The sequence below is a fragment of the Cryptomeria japonica genome, chromosome 4 (genome assembly GCF_030272615.1).
Source record: "Cryptomeria japonica chromosome 4, Sugi_1.0, whole genome shotgun sequence".
Lineage (NCBI taxonomy): Eukaryota > Viridiplantae > Streptophyta > Pinopsida > Cupressales > Cupressaceae > Cryptomeria > Cryptomeria japonica.
In genome coordinates, this window is record NC_081408.1 from 455,572,556 (window position 1) to 455,597,537 (window position 24,982).

Genomic DNA, 24,982 nt, shown 5'->3' on the forward strand with positions numbered 1-24,982 from the left:
CAACAGTTAAAAGAAGGAATTCGCTTTCAATAAGGAGCACTTGAAGTTTGCTCCAAAAGAGGAGCTCTTGAAGTAGCCTTCAATTTCGCTCTCCATCATCTTAAATTCAAAAATTCTCCTTTATAAGCATATGAAGACATCAAATTGGCTCAAGGCAATGTTCTATAAGCAATTTCGCATCTTATCCTAGGCAAATGAAGCAGATTCGCTCTCAATGAGGAGCACTTGAAGTGAAATTTGTCTAAAAGTGGGGCACTCAAAGTGGTTTTCGCTCCAAAGGATCACTTGAAGTGAATTTCAAATTAAAGTCATGTTCACTATCTTCACTCGTGACCACTCAAATGCTTTAAATTGTGCTCAATCAAGGCTTCAAAGGCAAATTTGCTCTAAGGGGAGAGCTCATGAAGCAAGTTTCGCTCCAAAGATGAAGCACTTGAAGTTCGCTCCAGATCTCATGCATGTGAAGTTCACTCCAAATCTCATGCACTTAAAGTTCACTCCAAATCTCATGGACTTTAAGCGACTTTGAAATATCTCCTTACTTTTATTTTTCAATTATTTCCAGTTACAAACATCACAAAGCATCTGTTAGGGTTAGAAAAGATAATCACAACACTACTGAAAGGTAACCTTTCCACTTTCTGATCACCAAGAGCCCAATGTGGGAAGGTGAGAGCATATGGTGAATAGGGGATCGTTAGCTCCAATAATCAATTGAAATACAATGTAGGGCAGCAAACCAACCCCTTCCGCTTGTCCAGTGGGCAAGAACAACTTAAGAAGAATCATGTGATGTCCCCTTCTAGTTGACATCTGTCAGCTGAGTAGATTAGCCTATCACTGATCCTCATAGGTTGATGAGGTTGGTTAGAGGGTCCTCCAGAGTTTGATTCTTCATCTTCAGAGTGAGCACTCCAGGACTGGTTTTCGTTTGAGGTCTCCAGGACTCCGTTTGAGATACTTTCTATTTTTAGCAGTCCTGCTATTTATAGCCAGTGGGTTGGGCAGGGGCAGAGTATGGTTTGGCAGTCTCCAGTGCTGATGGCAGGCAATTCTGATGGATACTTAAAGAGATATTAATATTTAATTACTTTAATTAAATATTAAATGACGAACTTTAATGTTTTAGTGTTTTAAAAGTCACTTTAAGTTATAACTTAAGTGAGGGTCTATTTCTCATCAAATGGGGCCAATTTTTATAATAAATTGAAAGTGATTTATTTTTGATACTTCAATAGTCAAAAATAAATAATAAAAGTTAAAACATCATTGAATGCCAAAATCGCACCTTTCTTGGGAATCACGCCAAACCCTAAGAGGAGAAGATAAAAGAAGATTTTAGGTCTTCTTTTCATTATGCTAAGTTTTGATATTTTGGATTTGAGCTCTGAGAGGAGTTTTTGGCCAAGAGTTTCAGCAGAAGCTTCTTCTGCAGTGATCGGAGGTATCGGTGCAGGAAAACATGGGATTCTTGTACATCAGCATCAGAGGCTGTGAAATATCAGTTGATCTTGCTTATTCGGTTGGTTTCATTCAGGGACCAAGTTTGTGCTAATTGATCAGAGAGTCATCATCAATCTTCATTGATTTGATTGCAGCAGTGAGAGGGAGACAAAGGTAGGAGAAAGAGGATATTATTGGGTGACTATGGAGATGTGATGTCCCCTTCTAGTTGACATCTGTCAGTTGAGTAGATTAGCCTATCACTGACCCTCGTAGGATGATGAGGTTGGTTAGAGGGTCCTTCGGAGTTTGATTCTTTATCTTTAGAGTGAGCACTCCAGGATTGGTTTTCGTTTGAGGTCTCCAGGACTCCGTTTGAGATACTTTCTATTTTTAGCAGTCCTGCTATTTATAGCCAGTGGGTTGGGCAGGGGTAGAGTATGGTTTGGCAGTCTCCAGTGCTAACGACAGGCAATTCTAATGGATACTTAGAGAGATATTAATATTTAATTACTTTAATGGCGAACTTTAATGTTTTAATGTTTTAAAAGTCACTTTAAGTTATAACTTAAGTGAGGGTCTATTTCTCATCAGATGGGGCCAATTTTTATATTAAATTGAAAGCGATTTATTTTTGATACTTCAATAGTCAAAAATAAATAATAAGTTAAAATATCATTTAATGCCAAAATCGCACCTTTCTTGGGAATCGCACCACACCCTAAGAGGAGAAGATAAAAGAAGATTTTAGGTCTTCTTTTCATTATGCTGAGTTTTGATATTTTGGATTTGAGCTTTGAGAGGAGTTTTTGGTCAAGGGTTTCAGCAGAAGCTTCTTCTGCAGTGATCGGAGGTATCGGTGCAGGACAACGTGGGATTCTTGTACATCAACATTAGAGGCTGTGAAATATCAGTTGATCTTGCTTATTCAGTTGGTTTCATTCAGGGACCAAGTTTGTGCTAATTGATCAGAGAGTCATCGTCAATCTTCATTGATTTGATTGCAGCAGTGAGAGGGAGACAAAGGCAGGAGAAAGAGGATATTATTGGGTGATTGTGGAGACTTGTACGGCTGCTTGGGAGTTGCGCCAATCACCTTAAGGAGGCTGAGATCTGCATACTGGAGGGTTGCAAAAAAATATTAAAAATAGGTAGAAGGTGCACCTAGCCTTGACTTTCCCATCAAGCTATCATGCAAGCTGTTCGGGCCAGTCTGGAATAAATTACAGCGTGCTGTCATAATGGACTGTTTCTGGCCAGCAAGAAGGAAATAAGAGGTTTCAGAATTTCTTGGTATTTATCAGCTTCCTCTTTAGCATTGTAATAAGGGTTTGGTCAGTATACTATCAAATTAAAATTGATTTCTAGCAATTTCCCATAGTTGCTTTTTGAGCTTGTAATAGTCAAAATTATACTTGCTGTTCAAAAATTTGCAAAGAACAAACTTAAAACGCAACAGGTTCAACTAAACCTCAGTTGTCAGAATTGTGGCCCTTTTGAGGTTCTTACAAATCACTTAACCACTTTTCAACGGGAGGACAATTATTACAAACAAGGAAATAGATCACTCAACCACTTATGTAGTTGGAGGACTGAAAATATTAATAACAATCCACTCAACCACTTATTTAGCAGGAAAACAAAAGTACAATGAAATAAGATAGGTGGCAAAGCCAGCCTCTTCCACTTATTCAGTGGGTACTGTGAAACAAATCAGACAATGATTGCTGTTAGTACTACTAATCAGCATTACAATATAGAGCATGAACTTATTCAGATCAAGAGATATCGCTGTCCAAACTACAAATAAAGCTCATTACACTTCACAAGCTACAAGCAACTACCAATCTAGAAAACAACCCCAAACTCCAAAACTCAAAATCTGATATACTTTCCAGCAGACTGAAAATCACAGACCAGCAACATTAAGACACACCAAAATGCTTACAACTTCACCAAAACTCAACGAAAATACCTGAAACTGAATGCAAATGAACTCTAGAGAGGAGGCACCCGGGCTAGGATCAATAACTCATTGCAAATCTGATCCAATATTTAATGCATGCATTCCAAGACAGCTCCAGGCAAGGTACGGCCAACAAGGAAACTTGACCAGCAATGAAAAATTACACACTTCACCTCATAATACGAGCCTCCAGGTGAAAAATCGCCCAGCAAAGGGGCTTCCAATGAGCTATTATCCATAATGAATGGATACATGGATAGAGAGTTATGAATTAAAATACGCTACAGCCACACCCAAAACCAGCAAGCTGGAAACACACCAAAACACTCGAAAAACTGAAAAATAGGCTCACAATCCATTCTATCAGCTCACTCTATCTCTTTGGATGAAAGATAGTCTCAATAGACCAGCTAGGTGCTATCTCTCAAGCACGAAACTAATGGTTGCTAGGAAGCTCTCAACTTCAAAGCTCAATTGGCACCAATCCGACAATGTTGACGTGGTTTTTAGGACTACGTCTAACACGGAATAAAGTTTCCAATGGTCACTTCACTCTCTCTTGTTTAAAATCAAACTGTATGCTAAGATTGCAAAGAAAGATCAAACGGCTAATCTCAAGGTTCCCTTTGCGCATGGACATGACTCAGTTAGTTGATGGGTTTGCTGTTAACCCAAGGGGCCTTACGTATGCTCACAAAAGATCTTAACAAACTTGCAGGTTCAAGGATTTCTGCTCGAATGATTTGCAATGAAAGCTCTATTTTTTGGATTTTTGGGTTAAGATATGCAGAAAAGTAAATAGGATAGGGTCGAGAGAACTACGCTAATTCTAATCTAGACCTAAGAACGAGGAGACGGGATCACTCACGCAAAATCTAACCACACTTCATTTCGCTAGCAGAGCACAACTATGCGAAGGCGGTGCAATCTTCAGAGGGTGTGTTAAGGATTTTCAAATCATCAATGGAAACCATCAATATGAACAATCTTCATTGATGATTGAAGTTAAGCATACACATATAACGAAGGCTCGGGCTAACTTTGCACAGTATGCAACAATCAACTGCACACCAAAAGTATGAGCTCAGACTTTGCAACATGTAATCCTATCAAATCTAGTTCTTCTAACAACATAAAGCAAAATCTATTCTAACTGAAGAGAGCAAGACCATGCGGATTGCTAAAATAGAACAAGAATACACCATCAAATTGAACAATGTATTAAGTTGGCTACTTCAACAATCTTAATGCAACAATCTCAGAAAACAATCTCTCCTCCCTTACAAATGAGGGGGGTCACCCCTTTATATAGGCTTCTAGCCTTGGCTACATGCAAACCCTAATTAGGGTTTCACCCTAAAAGATTCTCCACTCAAGATGCAACAAGGTGGGAATCAACAATTAATACCCACTAAGCCTATATACAATTAATTCAAATTAGCCCAAAAATGGCATCCATTTGTGCATGAAATGCACCCCATTACATCAAATTTGCCCAAAATACCACAAATATTCCCTATGCAAACATAAATGCCCATCATTCTTCATGCGACGACTATAGGCAAAAGGAATCTGTCATAAAGTCATTAATATGGCGGATGCATGCAACAAGATTCTTCATGCTTTTAACATGCATTGACCGTGCTGCCACTAAGTCAAAATATCCTACCAGTAAATGCGCCACCACTAAGTCAAAAGATTCTCGTCCAAGAATGGACGACCATTACCCCTCTCATTAATTGCATACGCAATGAATTTACTGATGATGGCCTCCAACTCTCCTATGGAGACACTTGGCACGCTTTCAATGCCAAACTCCATCAAGGTGATTTCTTCCTTGCTCTTGGAAAAGAAGCTTTCCCGTTCCACTATCATTTCCTGTGCCTTCTTCATTGTGTTGGAAAATGAGGAAACATTCTGAAAATGTTCTTTAGAAAAGGAACTGTTGTGAGGTATTCACACATCGCCCCATTGCAAATGGGGACCCCCACTTTTTTTTTGGCTTTCTAGGTTGTATTTGTGTCCTTAGCTATTGGCCTTTGCATTTGAAGAGGAAAATAAGGTCAAGAGGCTAGGAGTCAGGTGAATAGCCTTGTGTGAAATGTGAAATGAGTAAGTTTGTAGGGTTTGGGTCCAGCTAAAAGGTCTAAAGAAGTTGCTAGTAGCGACAATCCAAGAGTTCAAGGTTGTAAGTAGACTCCATTGTTTTAGTTATCTTTAGTTGAAGTTGTTTCCAAGAGTCTTCATCTCAAAAGCTTGAAGGGAGAGAATGGATCAAGGTGATATGCAAATGAGCAATTTTAAGATGTCAAATCACGTTAGTCTCTAAGCCTCAAAATCACACTTCATGTTGAGTGATAGATGAGTGAATTTTTTCCTTGAGTCTTTTCTTTGGGAATAGGTGTAAGTATGAGTTTGAGCGTTTGAATGAATTATTCCAAGGATTGAATTCTTGTGCAATGAAATAATCAATAGGCTCATTTGTAATCCGCCTCATCCCTAAGTCTTCTCTAGAGGGATGAGAACTCACAATACTGGTTCCCACTTTTTGGTACATCCTGATTTTTGCTGAAATCATACATTTTTTAGAAAATATAATGATTAAAGCTTTAAGAGGTCCCATTTGAAGTAATTAATTGAAGAGAGTTAGATCAAAGGCTCTTAGATCAAAATTTCTTGGATAGAACCTCTCTACTTTTAAATCATACTTGCAATGGAGTCTCCTTTGCATCTATCAAATACTAATAAAAAACCAATTTTACATTAGCTTTTCGGGGCTCAAATGAGTTCATTTAGAAGTTCTGTTTTTTTAAGTATTTAGTCCTTATTATAAGCTTTCCAAATAGTATAATTTTTAATATATTTAATTTCATTAATATACTTTTGTTTTATTTCTTATGAATGTAGGTTTTTCACCGAACATGAACTTCTTTGTTCAATGCATTGGGAAAAATAGTAAACTAATTCAAAAAAATTCTGAAAAATATCTATGCCCTAGTTATTGATGTCTTCTTTCTAACAAAAAAAAAAAATTGAATTTTGATATATATAGAACAAGTTATGTGTTCAAACGTACACCTATATCAAAATTATAATTAGTCGGATTTCAAAACTAAATAAAATGAAAAATATTCGACATATCACTATCAAACCAACTACATGCCCTGGGTATTGATGTTACAAACCAAAATTCAAAAGAATTAAGTTTTTATCATTTATAGAAAAAAAGTTATGCGTTTCAGGATGCACATCACTCTTAAAAAATGTTGTTTGTTGTAAAAAACTACTTTTCAAGGGAGATGGAAAAATCAATAAAATTTTATTCAAATTTTTTTGAAAAAAATATATTTAGAATCTACAAACAAGATGTTACAAATCACTAGTCTATATCATCTTCAAATTCTTAACGGTTTAAAAGTTATAGGTATCGGAAAGTGAAGGTTTTTTTCAAAATGTTCATCTAAGTGTCAATTGGTCAAAAAGTGGGAACCAGTATTGTGAGTTCACAAGAGGTTTTAACTTCATGACTTGCCATCTTGGAGCAAACTTCATGACTCGCCATCTTGGAGCGAACTTCATGACTTGCCACCGTGGAGCGAATTTCATCAATGAGCATACATAAGCAAGCCTACATGAGCAAAGTCGAATGAGAAATGAAGGGTGTTTGATAGTAATCGCTTTGAATGGATTCAATGCCAAGTGAACTTCATGACTTCATGTTTTGGAGCAAACTTCATGATTTAGACCTTTGGAGCGAACTTCATGACTTCACCTCTTGGAGCTAACTTTAACTTCATGAATGAGGAGATTGGAGCGAATTTCACTTTCAAGCTTTCTTGAATGAGGTTGGCAATAAAGAAACGAAGTGAAGGATTTAAGAGAACTTACTTCATGAGTTGCACTTTTGGAGCAAATTTCTAACTTCATGAATTGAGCAATTGGAGCGAAATTTTCCAACTTCATAAGTTGCACTTTTGGAGCAAACTTCATGAGTTGGGGTATTGGAGCGAATTTCACATTCAATGCTTCACAAGCGAAATGGAAGATAAAGAGATGAAGGAAATTTGGAACCACTCGCTTCATGTTCAAGAATTCACAAGCGAGCTTCATGACTTTGCCTCTTGGAGCGAACTTCAGGACTTCACCTCTTGGAGTGAACTTGAACTTCACGAGTTGGACTTTTGGAGTAAAATTCATGAATAAGGAGATTGGAGTGAATTACATCTTCAAGCCTTCATGAGTGAAGCTAGGAATAATGGAATGAAGCAAATTTGAGAACATGAACTTCATGAATTCAACATTTAGATCAAACTTCATGAGTTGCAAGTCTGGAGCGAACTTGATGACTTCATGTTTTGGAGCGAACTTCATGACTTCATGTTTTGGAGCGAAATTCATGACTTCACCTTTTGGAGCGAACTTTATGTTTGAAAGAGACAAGCAAGCTTAGCAAGCAATGTGATTGAAATAAGACATCATGTGTACATCCCTTAGAGCGGATTTCAAATGCACTTCATGAGTTGAGCAATTGAAGTGAACTTGAACTTAATGAGTTGGACTTTTGGAGCAAAATTTCTGACTTCATGAATTGAGCAATTGGAGCGAAATTTTACAACTTCATGAGTTGCCTTCTTGGAGCGAATTTTCTACTTCATGAGTTGCCTTCTTGGAGCGAATTTTCTACTTCATGAGTTGCCTTCTTGGAGCGAATTTAAATTTCTGACTTCATGAATTGAGCAATTGGAGCGAAATTTTACAACTTCATGAGTTGCCTTCTTGGAGCGAATTTTCTACTTCACGAGTTGCCTTCTTGGAGCGAATTTTCTACTTCATGAGTTGCCATCTTGGAGCGAAATTTACAACTTCATGAGTTGCCATCTTGGAGCGAAATTTTACAACTTCATGAGTTGCCATCTTGGAGCGAAATTTTACAACTTCATGAGTTGCCTTCTTGGAGCGAATTTACTACTTCATGAGTTGACAAATTGGAGCGAAATTTCTTACTTCATGAATTGAGCAATTGGAGCGAAATTTTACAACTTCATGAGTTGCCACCTTGGAGCGAATTTTCTACTTCACGAGTTGTCACCTTGGAGCGAATTTTAGAACTTCATGAGTTGCCACCTTGGAGCGAACTTCAGGAGTTGAGGATTTGGAGCAAATTTCTACAAAAGTGAACTTCATGACTTAGAAGATTGGAGTGAATTTTATGAGTTGAGAAAGACGAGAACTTAATAAGCAAGGTGATTGGAACAAGCTTCACATGAACACCATCTAGAGCAATCTTCATCTTCAAATGTACATGAGCGAATCTCAACTTCATGAATCAGCATGCATGAGCAAATTTCATATTGAATTTCACAAACTCAACATGCAAGAGTGAACATCATGAATGGACAGAGGGGAGCGAACTTCATGTTCTGAGCTGCAAAAGTGAATGTCAAGAATGAAAGTAAATTCAAAGGCAAGACGAGGGCAACTTAATGAACATCGAGGATGGAATAAACTTCAAGAACTCCTCTCCAAGGAGCACAAAAACAACTTCGAGTGTCACATCATGAGGACGAATTCTCTTTTTATGCTCTTATTAAACCTATATATCAATTGTATTTGATACTTGCTTGTTTGTTTTGCAGGAGATGAAGCAAGATACAAGGAGAACCTCTTCAAGAAGCTTCGTCAACAAACGCAAGAACATCAAGGAAGAGAAGATCTCAAAGTGTTTAAAGACTCTCACCACCTCAATTGCATAGCTGCAAGCAGTAGAGTGGGATATCTTCAAGGTTCTCATTCTATCACATTGATATGGAAAGATCAGAGGAGTGCAAAGGAGAAATCATCCAACTACCTCAAGGCACTAGAGCATCAAGGAAGGATAACTTACATGATGAAAGGATGTTTTACAATCTTGAATTCCCTTCGGGAATCCAAGAATCGAAGTCAGTACGATGAAGAGCTACATTCAACCAGTTGCATCATTCATCAAGTATGTCAAAAACGAAGGAAGATCAACCAAAGTCATCGCAAGACCTACATTGAGCATGATCGAGGGAGCAGATAGTTTCATAAGAGTTAATCAAAGTTTGCTTCTCAATCATCATCATCACTTCAAGCAAATTGGATAATGTTGAGTATCAAGAGATATCTCTCAACATCCCTTCATGATGATGAATCAAATCAAGTCTATAAAGTGCAAGTTGGAAGGTGGAATCCTAGTCATCGTCCCAGTCACCACTCACCAATCAAAGAAGTTCCACATCAGCTCGTCTTGATTCAATGTACCTGACTCACCAGTGATGGCACAAACTCCAAGGCACCTACCCTTGTTATATATTGGTTATATTAAAGTGTTGTAATTATTTCATTGGCCAAATTGAGTTTGTTGTAACAAACCCTAATTAGGGTTTTCATTGTAAAATCTCGGCCATTGATTTCAAATGGATCTGAGCCATTGAATTGTATTGAGAGCACTATAAAAGGCTCAACCCTCTCATTTGTAAAGGTTAATAGTGAATAGAATAGAATAATAGATAACTTAGAAGAATAGCAATTATAATAGGAGTTAGATTAGGAGAAGGCAAAGATTGTTGCCAAACCTTGTTGTAGAGAACAATTGATTTCGTTGAAGTTGTGGTGAATTTGATTTGTTGCTTCAACAACCCGCATGCTCTTTACTTCTCAATTTACTTTCATGTTGATTAGTTCAAATGGAAAAAAAAATTTAGAGTGCATTTGCGTGGAATCCGTTTCGTCCATACCACTAGCCTCTTGCTGATTGTAAGTGTGCCTTGTGTGGTCAACTGGAGTAATATGAGCTTAACTTCAAATCGCTATACATCCATTGTTTATGCATTAACTTGAATGGTGAACAGTGTTCGATGGTATTGATTCAAATATCTTTGAAATGTCCTTAGAAGATTGCATTGAGCTTGTGTCAAATTGTTCAAGTTGATGGTGAGACCTCGTTCAGTAGGATTCCATCTAATCATTCACCCATATTCTTACATTCTAGGCCTTAGAATAGACTCTCTCAACCCTTCATCTTTTGTCATTTTTTCAAACTCAAGCTAGTTTAGGATAAAACAAAGCATCACAAGATCGCAACATCAGATGATCTAAGTTCCAGCAATTCAAGCATTCGACAATTCAAGGTAAGTCCCCTTGTGATTCCAGCATAATCACATCAACCAATGGAGCTTATCCACACGTAGTGACCCTACATTCATGAACCTTGGAGTCTTGTCAAGTGATCCTTAAGCTAATCTTCAACATTTGAGAGATTTTGTTCAAGAGAGGATAGGATACTCTTAGTTATTTTAATCTGTGTTCGCATGTGCGTAAAAAACACATCAATAGGAACCTACGAAGAACTCATGTAACTGGGATTTCAAGGAGTTCATCGTTACTCCATCCTCATTGAGCCTCTTTGCGAACAGTGCTTCGATCACATTGATCACTTCCTCCTGCACCCTTCTAATTGAGTCTTTCAAAGTTAAAGACTCCATGCTAAACTTTTCAAAGGTATTCTTCCCTGAGCAAACGACACAGAACCATCAGGAAAAATCATAGATTTCATTCTCTTGGATTACTTTTCCTTTTATCAGTGTTTGCTTCAGAATCTTCATTAGAGCCCTGAGTCGTGGAATGGTTGAGTCCTGATAAATGTGGACATCTTCCCACAAACCTTCTGCTATCTCCAATCTGTTTAGAAGGGCCACAAATCTGGTATGAAGCTGAGCCAAATCTTCAATGAACTTTCCAGCCACAGTAAATACATCTTCCACCCATTCCCTGGAACTCTGGGCCATCACTCTGATTACTTTTGTGTCGTCAACGACTTCCTTAGGGAGAGAGGAAGGAGGAATGAATGAGGGATCTGCTTCTCTGAGCGACTGCTTGAGATTTCTAATGTATTCACATAAGGCCCTATTTTCTTCCTTCAGCCTTTTACATTTTGCCTTTGTCTTGTGCATCTTTTCTGTCATGGCCAAGGAAGATCCTTCAAAGTCTTCAATTACCTGCCCAATGGAAGCACACCCTAGATCAATCTGTCTAATCACATAATCTTCTGGCATAATTTTAATCCTGTCTTTATCTACTATAGGCTCAGCTATATGCAAGGTTCGGGATCCAGATTCATCCCTCACGACCTTGGAAAATTTCTGGGGAGGCTTCCTCTCTGCTGGCTGATCCATTCTTTTTAACAACTCTTGTAACTCCTATGCTAGATCAATCTCCTTTTCCAACTCCTTTCTTAATCTATCCATCGACCAATCAGGAGCGGGAATGGAGTGACTATGGATTTCCATTTGCTCTTGCTCTTGTGATACTTCCTCCATCTTGCCAAGGATGGCTTCCACGAAACTATCCTGGCGAGTTTCTTCCTGATAAGAAGGAATTTCCTATCTTTGACTTCTTGGCTGATTTGGTCTATGCGAAGCACTGACGCTGAGAATATCTTGTGCTGGAGCATTGTCAAGGATGTTGCCTGGAGGTGGATTTACTAGATTTTCCTGCGAAAACATTTCTACCTCCTGCACACTGGAAGAACTAGCCGGTGACTGCATCCTTTCTACCCTTGCTCTCTTTTGCGGTGGTTCTTCCTGCTTCACTTCTTGTTGAACTTCCTGATGAATTTCTTGATGGTCTTCCTGCTGGGTTTTCTGTTGGGCTTCTTGTTGGACATCCTTCTTCCTTGTCATCCTCGGCCTCTTTGGAGCACTTTTCCCTCTATCAAGCTGGACTTCTCCTTTTTGCTGAGCTTCTCCTTCTTCATCCTGAGCTTGTGAAGATCCTTCCATAGCCTCGCTGTGGGAATCAAGATTTCCCATTAATTGGAAAGTCAGGTAGACAACTCCCTTTTTCAACCTTTTGATATGCCTATCAACCCAATGTCTGGTAAACTTTAGAACTAGTTTGGCTAGGATGTCTAGATCGTCAATTTCAGGTTTTGACCTATCTGGTCGCTGAATGGGTTGATCTTTCACCCTTTCGAATTTTGGTTGCACCAGGTCCGAATCTTCCTTCACTTGATTCGGCATTTGCATTATCTCACTTATCCTGATGGTGTCAAGGGGCAGTCTGGAGTACATTTTCTTCTGGACTTCAAGGTCATCCTTGGCACTTGCCCAAAAGTCTTCTAGGTGAAACTTATGTATAAATTTCACTCCAACAACCTTTTTGATTTGGCGATAAGGATCATATTGAGCTTTGGATATGTAAAATGCCAAGTGATAGAATGCCAACTCCTCTGCTTCTTTCTCAGCTGCTTCCAAATTCAGGCACACGTCCATGTAATCACCTAGGACAACTGGGAATTCAATAGACTGCTTCTTCTTCTTCTTTTGTAATTGATCATAGGCTGTCAACTGCCTCATGAGTTCAAGCAATACCAGTTTGTCGAATGGATACCTTGGTAATTTGTATGACTGGAATGAGAATCCTTGCGTCCTGATATAGGTGAACTTCGGAAATTGCAAGAACGTGGCTCCATATTTCTGAACTAGGGCCCTAGCCTGTGGTGACACCCTTGTGTAAAATTCATTCTACATAAGCCTTGCCAAGTACATAGTGAGGGTGTCATTCGCCAGCTTGTAAGAATTATTATGAAGATGCAACTGAGGATAACACTCATGCACTTACAGTTGTGCCGGTCCGCAACCCATGATTCCTTTTGTCGGCAAACCATCAAAGCCTCCCCTTCTTGCAAGCATATAGATCACGTAGGAGCTCATGAAGAAGGATTGGGACTTCCTTTCTTTCAAATCTCTCAGTTATTCATGCAAGTAGTGGCTGATCAACCTAGCCCAATCCACTAACCCATTGGCATTCATGATCTCGCCGATGTAGAAGAACATCCATGGCTCAAAATTCACAAAATGTGAACATCCCATTATCCTACTTGGCATCTTTATCAGGTCCACATATTCCTATTTGAATTCGAAGATAGTGAGAACCTTAGGCATTTTGGAGATATGCGGCCTAGGCTTTAGCAACCACGGTTTATTGATCATATCTGCACATCTGCCAGGACCCGCTTCATAAACTGCCTTAGCTCCATTTATGGTCATGTATGTCATGGAATAGTTTGAAGGAATTCCGAAGGCTTCACCAATCGATTCCAGAGTCAATGTCGCCAGTAGCTTGCCATCTAACATTGAAATTGTCTTCCACTCCAAATTGTAATGCTTTGCACATTCTAGAATCAAATCTGGACACTGGATAGCAGCAGGAAAACCAGTTGCTACAACAATTCCGCTTTTGACAAACTTGACAGCTATAGGAGATGGATTATGCCCAGCTGTTCCAAACATCTTGATCTTGAAGGCAGCCAACTTGAACATGCCTAAATTTGTATCGCTAATCTCCTTCCACCTGGAAGCAATCTTGGAATCAGGAAGGAATCCATTCATCTCTGCTTTTATCTGTGCTTGCCTAGTGATAGTAGCTGCCTTGCTTGATTCTGCCATCCTGGAAAAGCTTCTTGGAAATGATGAAAAATTCTCTAAGTATGACTTTCTTCACCTCTTCGCCAACTCTTTTTTCTTAAATCTTGCACGTGAGAAATGGAATGCATCTTCATGCTTATATAGAATTTCCCCAATCATGCTGCTAAGTTGGGAGGAATCTAATTCGGCAACTGCATTCATTATGCGTCATACCCTCCCAATCACCACACCATGCAAGTGGAATTTCCCTCGTAGTTGAGTTTAAATTTGGAAATTTCTCTTATTGCATTGAATTGTGCGTCATACTTAGAATATTCCCTTGCCAACTTATTAATTTCCATTTTTTCAAATTTTGGAGGGAAATTAGAAGATTCCTTCAAGATTCACTTAATTCATCTCCTTGGCTTGACTTTTCTTGCTCCGAAGGGATTTTTCTACGCCTTTTTACAATATCCTATTTTTTAGGGATTTTCCTCAAATTTAGGACCCGGGTCTAGTGGAGAGAGAATTCTCTCATGAGTCCAAATCTGAAAAAAAATTCGAATCCCAGTGAGATTTGGTGTCTAAAAATGGAAATTTCAAATTTTTTACCGAGGGGATCTCTTGCTTTTCCTTTCCTTTCTTGACCCTTGGATTTCTTTTTGCCTTGGAAAATTCCTCTTCATTCTTAGACTTGAACGTGGAATCCAGTTTGGTGAAGGAATTTCATTATTTCTGCCTTTGAAATTTTTTAACTTCCTGACTGGTTATGGAACTTTGACTTCGACGGAGGAAATTCATCCTTCCCATGCTCTTCCTTGATACCTTGACTTGGGCACCTGCCTTTGGACTTGGGTAATGATTCTGTATTGGTAAGAAATTTTGTGATTTTGAAGCTTTCCATGATCATCAAGTTTTGGCACCCTAGTACCTTCCCTAGGCACAATTTTCCCCAAGGCAAGGAATTTCTAACTCCAACATTTTTCCATGCACCATCTGCTTTGGCGCCCTTGTCCTAGGGCGCTAATCTAACTTTGGCTTGGAATTCATAACTTTTGAGTTTTCTCCATGGATTGAGCACTTTAGCGCCCTCCTAGCTACCTTGAGTGGAATTTTTCTTGTGTGAGGGAATTTATAATTTTTCACATTCTCCAAACCTACCCTCCTTCAGTGACCTAATGAATCCTAGGGCGAATTTGGCATGTGTCATGGAATCTCATACTTTCCATGCTTTCCACAGAAGGTCTCTTTTAGCACCCTTATACCTTCCTTAGGCACAATTCTCCTCAAGGCAGGGAATTTGATGCATTTAACATTTTTCTTGACTCCTTACATTTGGTGCCTTCTTCCTAGCTTGGGTGGATTTTTGACTTAGCCGAGGATTCATTGCATTTTGGAGTTTTCCAGGACAACCCTACTTTAGTGCCCTCCTCTGTTATTGGGCGCATTTTTGACTGAGACATGGAATTTCAACATGCTCAATATTTTCCATGATGATGTGATTTTAGCGCCCCATCCCAAGTATGGGCGCAATTTTGACTCAGGGAGGGATTCTTGACTTCGGAATGAATTCCATGACACATCAACTTTGGCGCCCGCTTGACTTCTAGGGTGCCAATTTCACCTTGCCTTGGAATTTGATCCTTTTTTATCCAGACTTAGTCGATTCTAGCCGCTTCCGGATCAGGATGCCATTTGTGGATCTGAAGTGATTTCCCGGACTTAGATGAATTTTCGAGCTTTCCATTTCAAGACTTGATGCCAACACTTAGCCATTTTTGATCCAGCATGTCTTCTTTTGGCGTTCCGGATTTAGAAATAGTCGTGAATGTTCAATCTTCATTCCCTGCCTAAATGGTCCCGTCAAAAACAATCTTTCCAAAAATAGAAACTTTTCAAAATGTCAGAGTTAGAGCCAAAAAAACATAGGATGACTTACTATAAATAGAAACTTCCTAAAAATAGAAATTACTAAAACTAGTAAATTTGATTTTGGGCAAAATGAAGACATTCTAGGACATAGTAAAATCCCTAAAATAGGAACTTTCTAAAAATAGAAAGTTGCTCCGATTTCAAATTTTAGTGGGAGATTCCTCGAAGCGTCCTGATTCCAGTTTTGCATTCAATTTTTCAAAAAACCTAATAGAAAACCCTAAAATCTTGGACTAAAGGCAAAACCCTAAAATTGACAAAACGAGCCCTAGATTCACCAAATTCATTCAAACGAAAAGCAGACTTGATCATTTTGACCCCCAAATGCTTGCAAAGTAGAGAGACTGACAAGATTGCCACCAAAAGACCCCAAAAACCAAAACCAAACGACCGAGAGGGCCTAAAAAGTAGGGGGTCCCCATCTGGGATGGGGTGATGTGTGATTAGGCCACAACAGGTAGCATAACTATATCAATCAACATGGATAGTCTCAAATGAAGGCCAAGGCACTTATTTATAACCTTCTCCCAAATCAAACCTCCTTTTCCTTCCAATGTGGGACTAAACAATGGCATTCAAATTCACTTTAATTTGCATTTCATTTCATCCCTTTCACCAAGTCATCCCATTTTACCTAGACAAGACACTTTATTAAAATGCAAATAACACATAATGTGAGCGCCCAACATATAATTGAGAAAATGACTAATATAACTTAAGCAATCCCTTTAATAAATCGTCCATATTGCCTAGTTATAATCCAACTTTAAACAACATTTTCCAAGAAATCAACCCCCTCAAGGTAGCAAATATACTTCATAAAAATATCAATAAAGTGTGTTATAACGTCCAAGGTAATAAAGTGAAAAGAAATAATTAACTTATTTCTTTCTAAGGCGTCCATCATGCCTTATAAATAATGTACTTATAAAATATTTTTCCTCAACCATGAAGTCGCCCAACATAAGCTCAGACTTGCCAAAATAGCTCCAAAAATGCTAGAAGACCAACTACTCAAACTGACCTACTAAAACCCTGTTAAAAATAGCACCGTTGAAAATAGAACTTACTAAAAATAGCATACTGCTAAAAATAGTGTGTGTCCAAATGCATTTTAATCACATTCTGAGCAGCCATCACAACTTACTAAAAATAGTAAGTTTGGAAAAGTCTTCGGATTCGTTTGCATGTCACACCATCGCGAGGTTCTTTGAAAACCCAGAAAAACCCCCAAAAATAAGTTGTCCTCCCCCCCACTTACTAAGAATAGTAAGTTCGGAAAAGTCCTCAGATTCAGTTGCATGTCACACCATCACGAAGCTCTGTAAAAACCCAGAAGGAATCTAGAATCAGAACTGTAAAATTCTAACAGGCAAGCCACCAAAACTGCCAAAGCATCCTCCTAGAAAATCATAAATCTAAATTTCTACCTTTGATTGACCAACGGGTCTCGGAATTGGCCAACAGTGCCCAAAACAAATTAGAGCGAAAAAGGGGACATTTCAAACTTCTCATGAAGATTGCTCAAATTCAAAGGCAAAGGAAATGCTTTTCAAGAGGAGATCGCTCAAATTTACCTTCTCTACCAGCTTTTTATCAAAATCTCCATTAATTCGGTCCCCTTCACTTGTTTATGTTATGCCAATGAGTAAGGTCAGCAAGTTAGTAAGTTCGCTTGAATGCATGAGCAAAGGAAGTGCAGTTCACTTCTCTTGATGAGCAAAGGAAATGCATTGGACTATTTGGATGGCAGGGGAAGTCACCTTAAATGGCTATCTCCAGCCTGCTCTCAGCCTTACAATCACCAAGAATCCTCAAAGTAGTTCTTCCATTCAAATTCTGTTTTCGTTTGTATTGTCCTGATCAAGCCTCTATCTTTGATTTGCTTCCTTGTATGGCTTTAAACTTAGCTCTTTCAGATTGTTGTTGTTCCTTTCCTCATCATTCAGCCTCATCCAGCGATCATTCGTCATGTATTACCCTTCTCATGATGTCTCAAAATCTGGAACTACTGAAGTTGATGAAGAAATCCACCCAGATTTACATTCAATTAGCTTGTTTCTCCTTCAAAAGGTTATCTCCTTCCAATCTTTTAACATTAACACCGGCCTCCTTCATCCATTACTTGTCTTGCATCTGATTTGAGCCTTCCTCTGTTGGTACTCACTTGGATTGCTTTGAAAAGTTGAATTTCTGATGGAAAATCATCTTACTCCTACAATTCATCTCATCTCTGCCTTAAATTTGCTTGAATAACCTCTGATGTTACCCTGGCTATGTTAGAAACTGCTTGAGAATCAATCTGAAAACTGTCTTTGTTGTTGATCAAAATAGCTGCAACCATCATGGAATTCACCTTTACACAATGTGCTGATGGAATTTACTGGGAAATTCGATCAAAATTTGCCTTAATGACTGCTGCTCCATGCTTCCTTGGATGCTCATCTTTCTCTTTTCTTTTATCTTCATACCAAGCCTGAAAAGCAAAAATATTTTGCATCAAAACATGAGGAATGAAAACAATTTTCTGCAAAAATCAATCTTCCTACAACCTATTCAAGTCTAGACATGATGATACTGATCACGATATATCTGGAAAATTTGCTAAAATCAGGTCTGATCTTAATCACTAAAATTGCTTTCTTAATATCTGATCAGAATCTCTTATTGAATGGTGCTAAAATGACGTGAATCACACTCTTTATATGGGCGTTGGATGCTAAGGGTCTGTTTTACTCTGTTTTTGTTGAAGTGACACATCCTCATTCAAAGGCCATCTCCCTATCTTTTTGATGCCACACCTTATATTATGTCTTGTTGTGACCTTTTCACACATCGCGCCATTGCTAACGGGGACCCCCTCTTTTCCTGCTTTCCGCGTTGTTTAGGTTAAGGTTTTGGCAGCTTAGTGGGCAATTTTGTGTTTCCCGTGCTCAAGTCTTGGAGTTTTGATCATGCCTAGTGTCGTTTAGGGTTTTGAAGTTATAGGATCAAGCGCATGAAAATTGAGATTTTTAATGACCCTAGTTTTGTCCAAGTGTTGACCCCCCATGGAGCGTTAACGGGTTTTTAAACGTCCTCATCGGTGATTTTAAGTGCTAAGGTGTTTTTAGACCTTTTGGAGTTGTTTTCTCGCTCCTAGGAAGTTATTCAAGTTGATTTCACACTCTATCCCGATAAATTTCCTTGTGTTACGCTCCAATTTTTGGTAAATTTGCCTAAGTTCAGTTGAGTTTTATTGAGTTTTGAAGTTTCCTAGTGGTTTTGAGTGGAAAAATCATCATTTTCTAGATGAAAATCCATATTCTAAGGTTTAGGAGGTCAAAATTCCATACTAGAGGTGCTTTTCCCCTCATATTCTTGATTACCCATGGTTTTCCTCACTCAAAATCCAAACTGGACATGGATTTCCCTTGAAATCCATACTTGCCTCAATTTTCCACCACTGTGAATCCATACTGGGGTCGTTTTTCCCCTGGATGCGTTAAATTTTGACTAAGTGTCAAGATTTATCTTGACTACCCACGTTTTTCCACCAAGGAGTATCAATGGGATTGTGGATTACATTTGTCTTGATTCCACACCTGGGTCGATTTTCCACCAGGACTTTTGTGATAAGTTTTGAGGATTTTTGTGCAGACACTTAGTCCTGACTCAAGGCGATTTTCCACTGCGAGAGATTTTCAATCTTTTGAATCCGGATTTTCATCCAGACTGAGGTCGTTTTTCCACCAGAGGGGTTTTTTTGTGTCCTGACTTAATTTTAAGTGGAATTTTCATTCCACACCTAGATCGATTTTCCCCTAAGGGGATATTTGATGATTTTAGGTGATTTTTGTGAGGATTTTTTAATCCTTATTGGGATCGATTTTCCCCAATTGGCCCATTTTGGATTTAAATTGAAATATTTTAATAAAATGAGCCCCATTTAATTGTTTTTTAATGAAAGACAATGATTATTATTTAAAAAATAAAAAAACAATGAATGATTTGCAATAAGCATTTAATGTTTTCAACCTTCTAGAAGCAAATCGGTTTCACCAAGCAAGTATAAAAACAAGTGTTCTATCCAAAGAAACAGGACTCGGACTCGGCTCGTACTCGGCAAGGCCGACTCGGACTCGGACTCGGGACTCGGCGTCAGACTCGGCTCCAAACTCGGCTGGACTCGGGAAAGTGAAAAACTCAAGAAATTTAGAGATTTTTAAAGATTTAAAACTTGTTTCAGACACCCTTTATTGAATACACCTTAAAGACACAAAAACATCATTAAACTCGGCTCATTTGATTACATACACAAGTATACATCAATCACATAAGCATAAACGCAAATTGTAGCTGAAGAAAATAAGAAACATAGATATATAAATATTGTCAAATGTATACAATATTACAAAACTCATGGAATAAAAAATCCATGTCATCATATGATCATCATCAAATGTTTCATACAAATACCAAAGGTAAATAGTAAAACTAAATACAACTACAAGTGTACAAGCCTATGGCTGAGATGGCCGTGCACCCTCTCGCCCTGGCCCCCTGCGAAGGCGTTTAAAGTAGGTCCTGGATGATTCAGCAGCCATAGTTGCTCCCCGTGACACCATGCCATGCTCACCAACATCAGGAACGGCTGTGTCATGCTCACCAACAACAGGAACAGCTGTGTCACTCCGAGTCTCAGTATTTCCTGTCTCTGCTCGTGTTCTCTGCTCCTCCTCTGCCATGGCTACAGCCTCAGCCTCTATATCTACCTGGTCGATCCAATCAATGTCATCATCACTAAATACAGCTGTAGGAGTCCCAGGAGCTGTCTGATTCTCATTGGCCCACTCTGCTTCAAGATCAACCTCATCTAGAATGATAGGAGACATGTCAACTGTTGCATTCTTTCTCATTCTCAGGCGGAGGTTGTAGTGAACAAAGACGAGATCATTCATCTTCTCCACAGATAATCTATTGCGCTTCTTGGAGTGTACGTGCTCAAACATACTCCAATTGCGCTCACAACCTGATGCACTGCATGGTTGGCTCAAGATACGAATGGCCAACTTCTGAACATTTGGTGTCTCTGGGCCAAAAAAGTTCCACCAATGATCTGAGTTTGAAATGAGAAAAATAAATAAAATCAGTCTCACTCATGAACTCATTTAACAAGTTACAATATAGTATTGAATAAAACTAAAATTAAGCCTAACAATTTATTTTTACCTAGCATCATAGTTGTTCTAGCGTGTTTGGCAACAGGACGAGAGAAGGTCTCCCCTTGTGCATCTGAGAACATCTGTAGCTCTCGAAAAAGGTCTATCTAAGAAATACTGGCAGGTCCCATCTTCTCCATGATTGCATATAGCCCATTAAGGACCTCCGCATCAGCCTTGAAAGAAGGGATAAAACGGAATGCCGGATTCAGATAATAGGTTGCCGCATGGATGGGCCTATGTAGCTGATGATGCCATCTCCTATCAATGATCTCCCAAATGGGACCATACTTGCTCTCATCTGCTCCATAGACGAATTTGATGGCCTCCTTCGCCCTATCCATGCCCTCATATATATAGCCCATTTCGGGCTTATCTCCATCCGCAACTCGCAACAAAACCACCAAGGGCTTAACAAACTGCAAAATTGAAAATATTGTGTAATTTAGAAAAATGAGCAAATAAGAGAATACATATAATAACTTATAAAACATGAAGCTAAATTGTAGAATTTATAAAAAAATTACCTTCACTATCTCATCACAAGGGACCCAAAAGCCTTGCTCATCAAAAATGCAGTCTGCCATCTCTATCCCTGCAGGGGTGGTAGCATAGGATGAGGAAGACCACTCCTCACCAACAATCATACGTCTCAAGGCAGGCTTAGACCTAAGCATGGATTGCAATGTGAGGAAGTTTGTGGCAAATCTTGTGATTCCTGGACGATGCAACTCCTTCTGCTCTGTGTATTGTCTCATAAGAGCCAACACCCATGAATGATTATATACAAATTTGTAGACATTTCTTGCCCTTTCTACACATCTCTTGACCCATGGGATTTTTCCAATATCCTCCAACATGAGGTCAATGCAATGAGCAGCACATGGAGTCCAAACTATAGATGGGTGCCTCTCCATCAATAGTCTACCTGCAGCAACATAATTTGTTGCATTGTAAATTGTAATTAATGGAGGTACAAACTACAAGATAGTAATTAATTTGCAAACAAAATTAGTTTGTAATCAAAAGTTTACCCGCAGCAACATAATTTGCTGCATTGTCGGTCACCACCTGTACCACGTTCTCCTCACCCACATCTTCAATCACCTCCTCTATCTGCTCACATAGGTAGGTGGCATTCTTGCAATGGGTGGAGGCATCAATGGACTTGATGAAAACGGTGCCCCCTGAAATAAAAAAATAAAGCTAGGTCAATGATCATTCAATAAACCATTAGATAAAAAATAAAAAATTAAAGACTATATGAAACTAAAATTAATCAATCACCTGCGGAAGAAACAAGAAAATTAAGGAGAGTTCTATTTCTCCTATCCGTCCAACCATCAGTCATGATGGTGCAGCCTTTAGTGCTCCATATGTGGCGTTGTTCATCTAAATCCTTTTTCACATCATCCACCATTTGAGACAAAATGGGTCCCCTCAAATCACTCTCACTAGGGGCTTTGAACCCCGCCCCGCATATGGTAATGGCATCAACCATTTGTTGCCAATAAGGAGACCTGTCGCAAAGAAACTCAATGAGATAAGTATAAAAATTCAATGAGATAAGTTAACTATAAAAATTAAAACAATCAAAGTTATCAAACATAAAAGTAAAACATTCACCTGGCTACAAAGAATGGAATACAGCTGTAGCTCCAAAACCTGCCAATTGCCATTTTAGCAGCATCATGGACCTCCTTGTTCCAACCCATGCCCTCAAGCGACGGTTGGGACCCAGGAGTAGTGCGAGGCACGAAGAAGGAATCCAACCTAGATTTACGAATCCTAGGTCCAATGGTAACATTCCCACTATGACTACTAGTGGTAGGAGCATGAGAAGTGGCGGTGGCAGTGGCACTGCCACTTATAGAAGCAGAAGCAGAAACGGAAGCACCAGCAGTAGCAAACTGAGTGGGACGATATGGAGGTAAGGAAGAAGGGCCTCCAACACAACCTAACTGTGTCCCTCATCCTAAAACTGTCTCTCTCCCAATGGCCGCTCGATCCTCCTTTTTTTTTTTTTTTCTTTCAATCTCCTCAACCATTACATAACAATCACGTATGGCCTCAGAGACTGCTTTTGGGCATGGTTCGGCATCATGTCCACGCACACCAGCAATATGGTATTTCAGCCTATATATACCTCCATGGAATATTGTTTTGCAAAACATACATTTTGTTTGCCCCTTTCCTTGCCCTGGAAAATCCTCATGATATTTCCAAGCAGGGTCCTTTCTCATGGGGGGTCTAGAAGCTGAAGTAGACATTTTAGGATAGTTTTGTGAAAGTTGAAGCTGAGGCAAATAATAAAGTGAAGTTTGCTGCAATAAAACATTACAAATGCAAAATAAAATTAATACATACATTCAAAAAAACTAAAGTAGGGTTTGTAAATTTTTTTTTAAAAAAATTGTAGGGTTTGTCAAACCCTACAATTTAAAAAAAATAAAATTTACAAACCCTACATACAACCCTACATGGTACAACTACATACTACATGCTACATACAAATTACAAACATGCAAAAGATCTTGCATACAAGAAAATATAAAACTTTCAAAATAAATAAATAGAAAATGGAATTTTTGCATATAAGAAACAAAATAATGTTAAAAAAAACAATCTTACCTCTTACAACAAGCTTGAAATGAGCTACAAACTCTTCCTATCGAACTCTTGATGCACCAAATCGAAACACAATGCAGCTCCAATGTGACAAATTGAAGAAAACTAGAGCATCCTCCTTGCTGGTTTTTCTTCTATGCACCCTTGTTTTTCTTCCCAACTCACTTTACTCTTCCTTTTTTTGCAAGTGAATGAAATAAAAGTCACTTTTAGGGTTAGAAGACATTTAACATAAAAAAACGGATTTAAAAAAACTATGCAAATTAATTTTTTTTTGTGTTTTAAGCCATGCCCACGCCGGCCGAGTCCGAGGCTCGGGACTCGCCGAGTTTGGCGATTTTGGGCCAAAATCGCCAACTCGGCGAGTCTGGCGAGTTTACTCGCCAGACTCGGCCGAGTCCGAGTCCGAGCCCCTGGGACTCGTTTGGCCTGACTCGGACCCGGACTTGCCGAGTTTAGGCGATTTCGGGCGAGTCCCGTTTCTCTGGTTCTATCCCACATTGCTTGTGTGGTGAGATTTGATAATGAAAGTGAGTTCAAATAAAGGGAAAGCCAACATTATTTTATTATTGAGTTTGCCAAGTGTGTCTATGCAAGGGCGATTTTCTCCATAGTTGACGATTTTGGAGCAAGTGTTCAAGTAAAGTGATTGATTGAAAACTCTTCTTGCTGCCATTTTTCCCCATTGCCATTCCATTTTCCAGCTGGGCGACATGTTTGGTGGCTGTGATTGTTGATTGAATGCCACGATTTTTTGGTGAGGTAGCAATTTTGTGTGGAGGAGCTATTTTGTGCTTGGAGCTTCTACCTCCAACTTGGGGCGATTTTTCTTGATACCTCCATCCTTGCTTGCTGTTCTCAGACCTAAGTTGGCAAATTTGAATGCCATTGATGACATTTTTCAGACTTGTGTGAGGTGCCGCCATAGCTGGAAAATTTCGATTTTGGTTTGGTGCCATATTTTGGTGGATCCCTTCACGCTTGGTGGCTGCCATTGTTCCTACTTGCTGTGGTTACTGCAGATCTGAATTTTGACGCCATTGCTTCAGCTAGTTCGACCTCCACTGTTGGCTGATCATCAATTTTCAGACCTAACTTTTATTGCCCAGCTAACTACAACTACAACGATTTACATTTGGAGACATTTCGGGGGCATTTTGAGATCATTTTCAGACCATTGGAAGGTTGTCATAGGTCTGCAACTTTGTTATTGGCTGCTTGTCCTTAGAAATTTAACTTTTACCAGCCATACCTATGTTCCTTAGTTTGATTGCTTTCGTCATAAAGACTGATTTTCATCAAATTTGTGCATATTTTGAATGATTGCAACTTGTTTTGAGAGGTTAATTTATTAGTTGCAGGTTGTCTTCAAATTTGTTGGCAGC

General features: G+C 39.0%; 2 protein-coding genes across 3 annotated transcripts in view; one reads left to right on the forward strand and one right to left on the reverse strand.

The window, feature by feature from the left end:
• Positions 1-24,982, forward strand: part of LOC131077377 (pentatricopeptide repeat-containing protein At5g02860) — a 163,676-nt gene that overhangs the window by 78,242 nt on the left and 60,452 nt on the right. The window lies entirely within an intron of this gene.
• On the reverse strand, positions 21,077-22,718 carry LOC131875161 (uncharacterized). The gene is made up of 5 exons (XM_059219195.1): positions 22,596-22,718; positions 22,257-22,489; positions 22,004-22,156; positions 21,497-21,897; positions 21,077-21,388 (listed from the first exon to the last, which is right to left on the reverse strand). The coding sequence occupies exons 1-5, from the start codon at positions 22,682-22,684 to the stop codon at positions 21,077-21,079; spliced, it is 1,188 nt and encodes a 395-aa protein (XP_059075178.1). The 5' UTR covers positions 22,685-22,718.

What these genes read in the sequence shown, in the direction of transcription:
- LOC131875161 (XM_059219195.1), bottom strand. Translation starts at nt 22,684, where the DNA reads ATGGGTTGGAACAAGGAGGTCCATGATGCTGCTAAAATGGCAATTGGC. An exon ending in TTTTCTTGTTTCTTCCGCAG is followed by an intron (nt 22,157 to 22,256) that starts GTGATTGATTAA and finishes TTTTTATTTCAG; the next exon opens with GGGGCACCGTTTTCATCAAG. An exon ending in CTTGTGATGAGATAGTGAAG is followed by an intron (nt 21,389 to 21,496) that starts GTAATTTTTTTA and finishes TCAATTTTGCAG; the next exon opens with TTTGTTAAGCCCTTGGTGGT.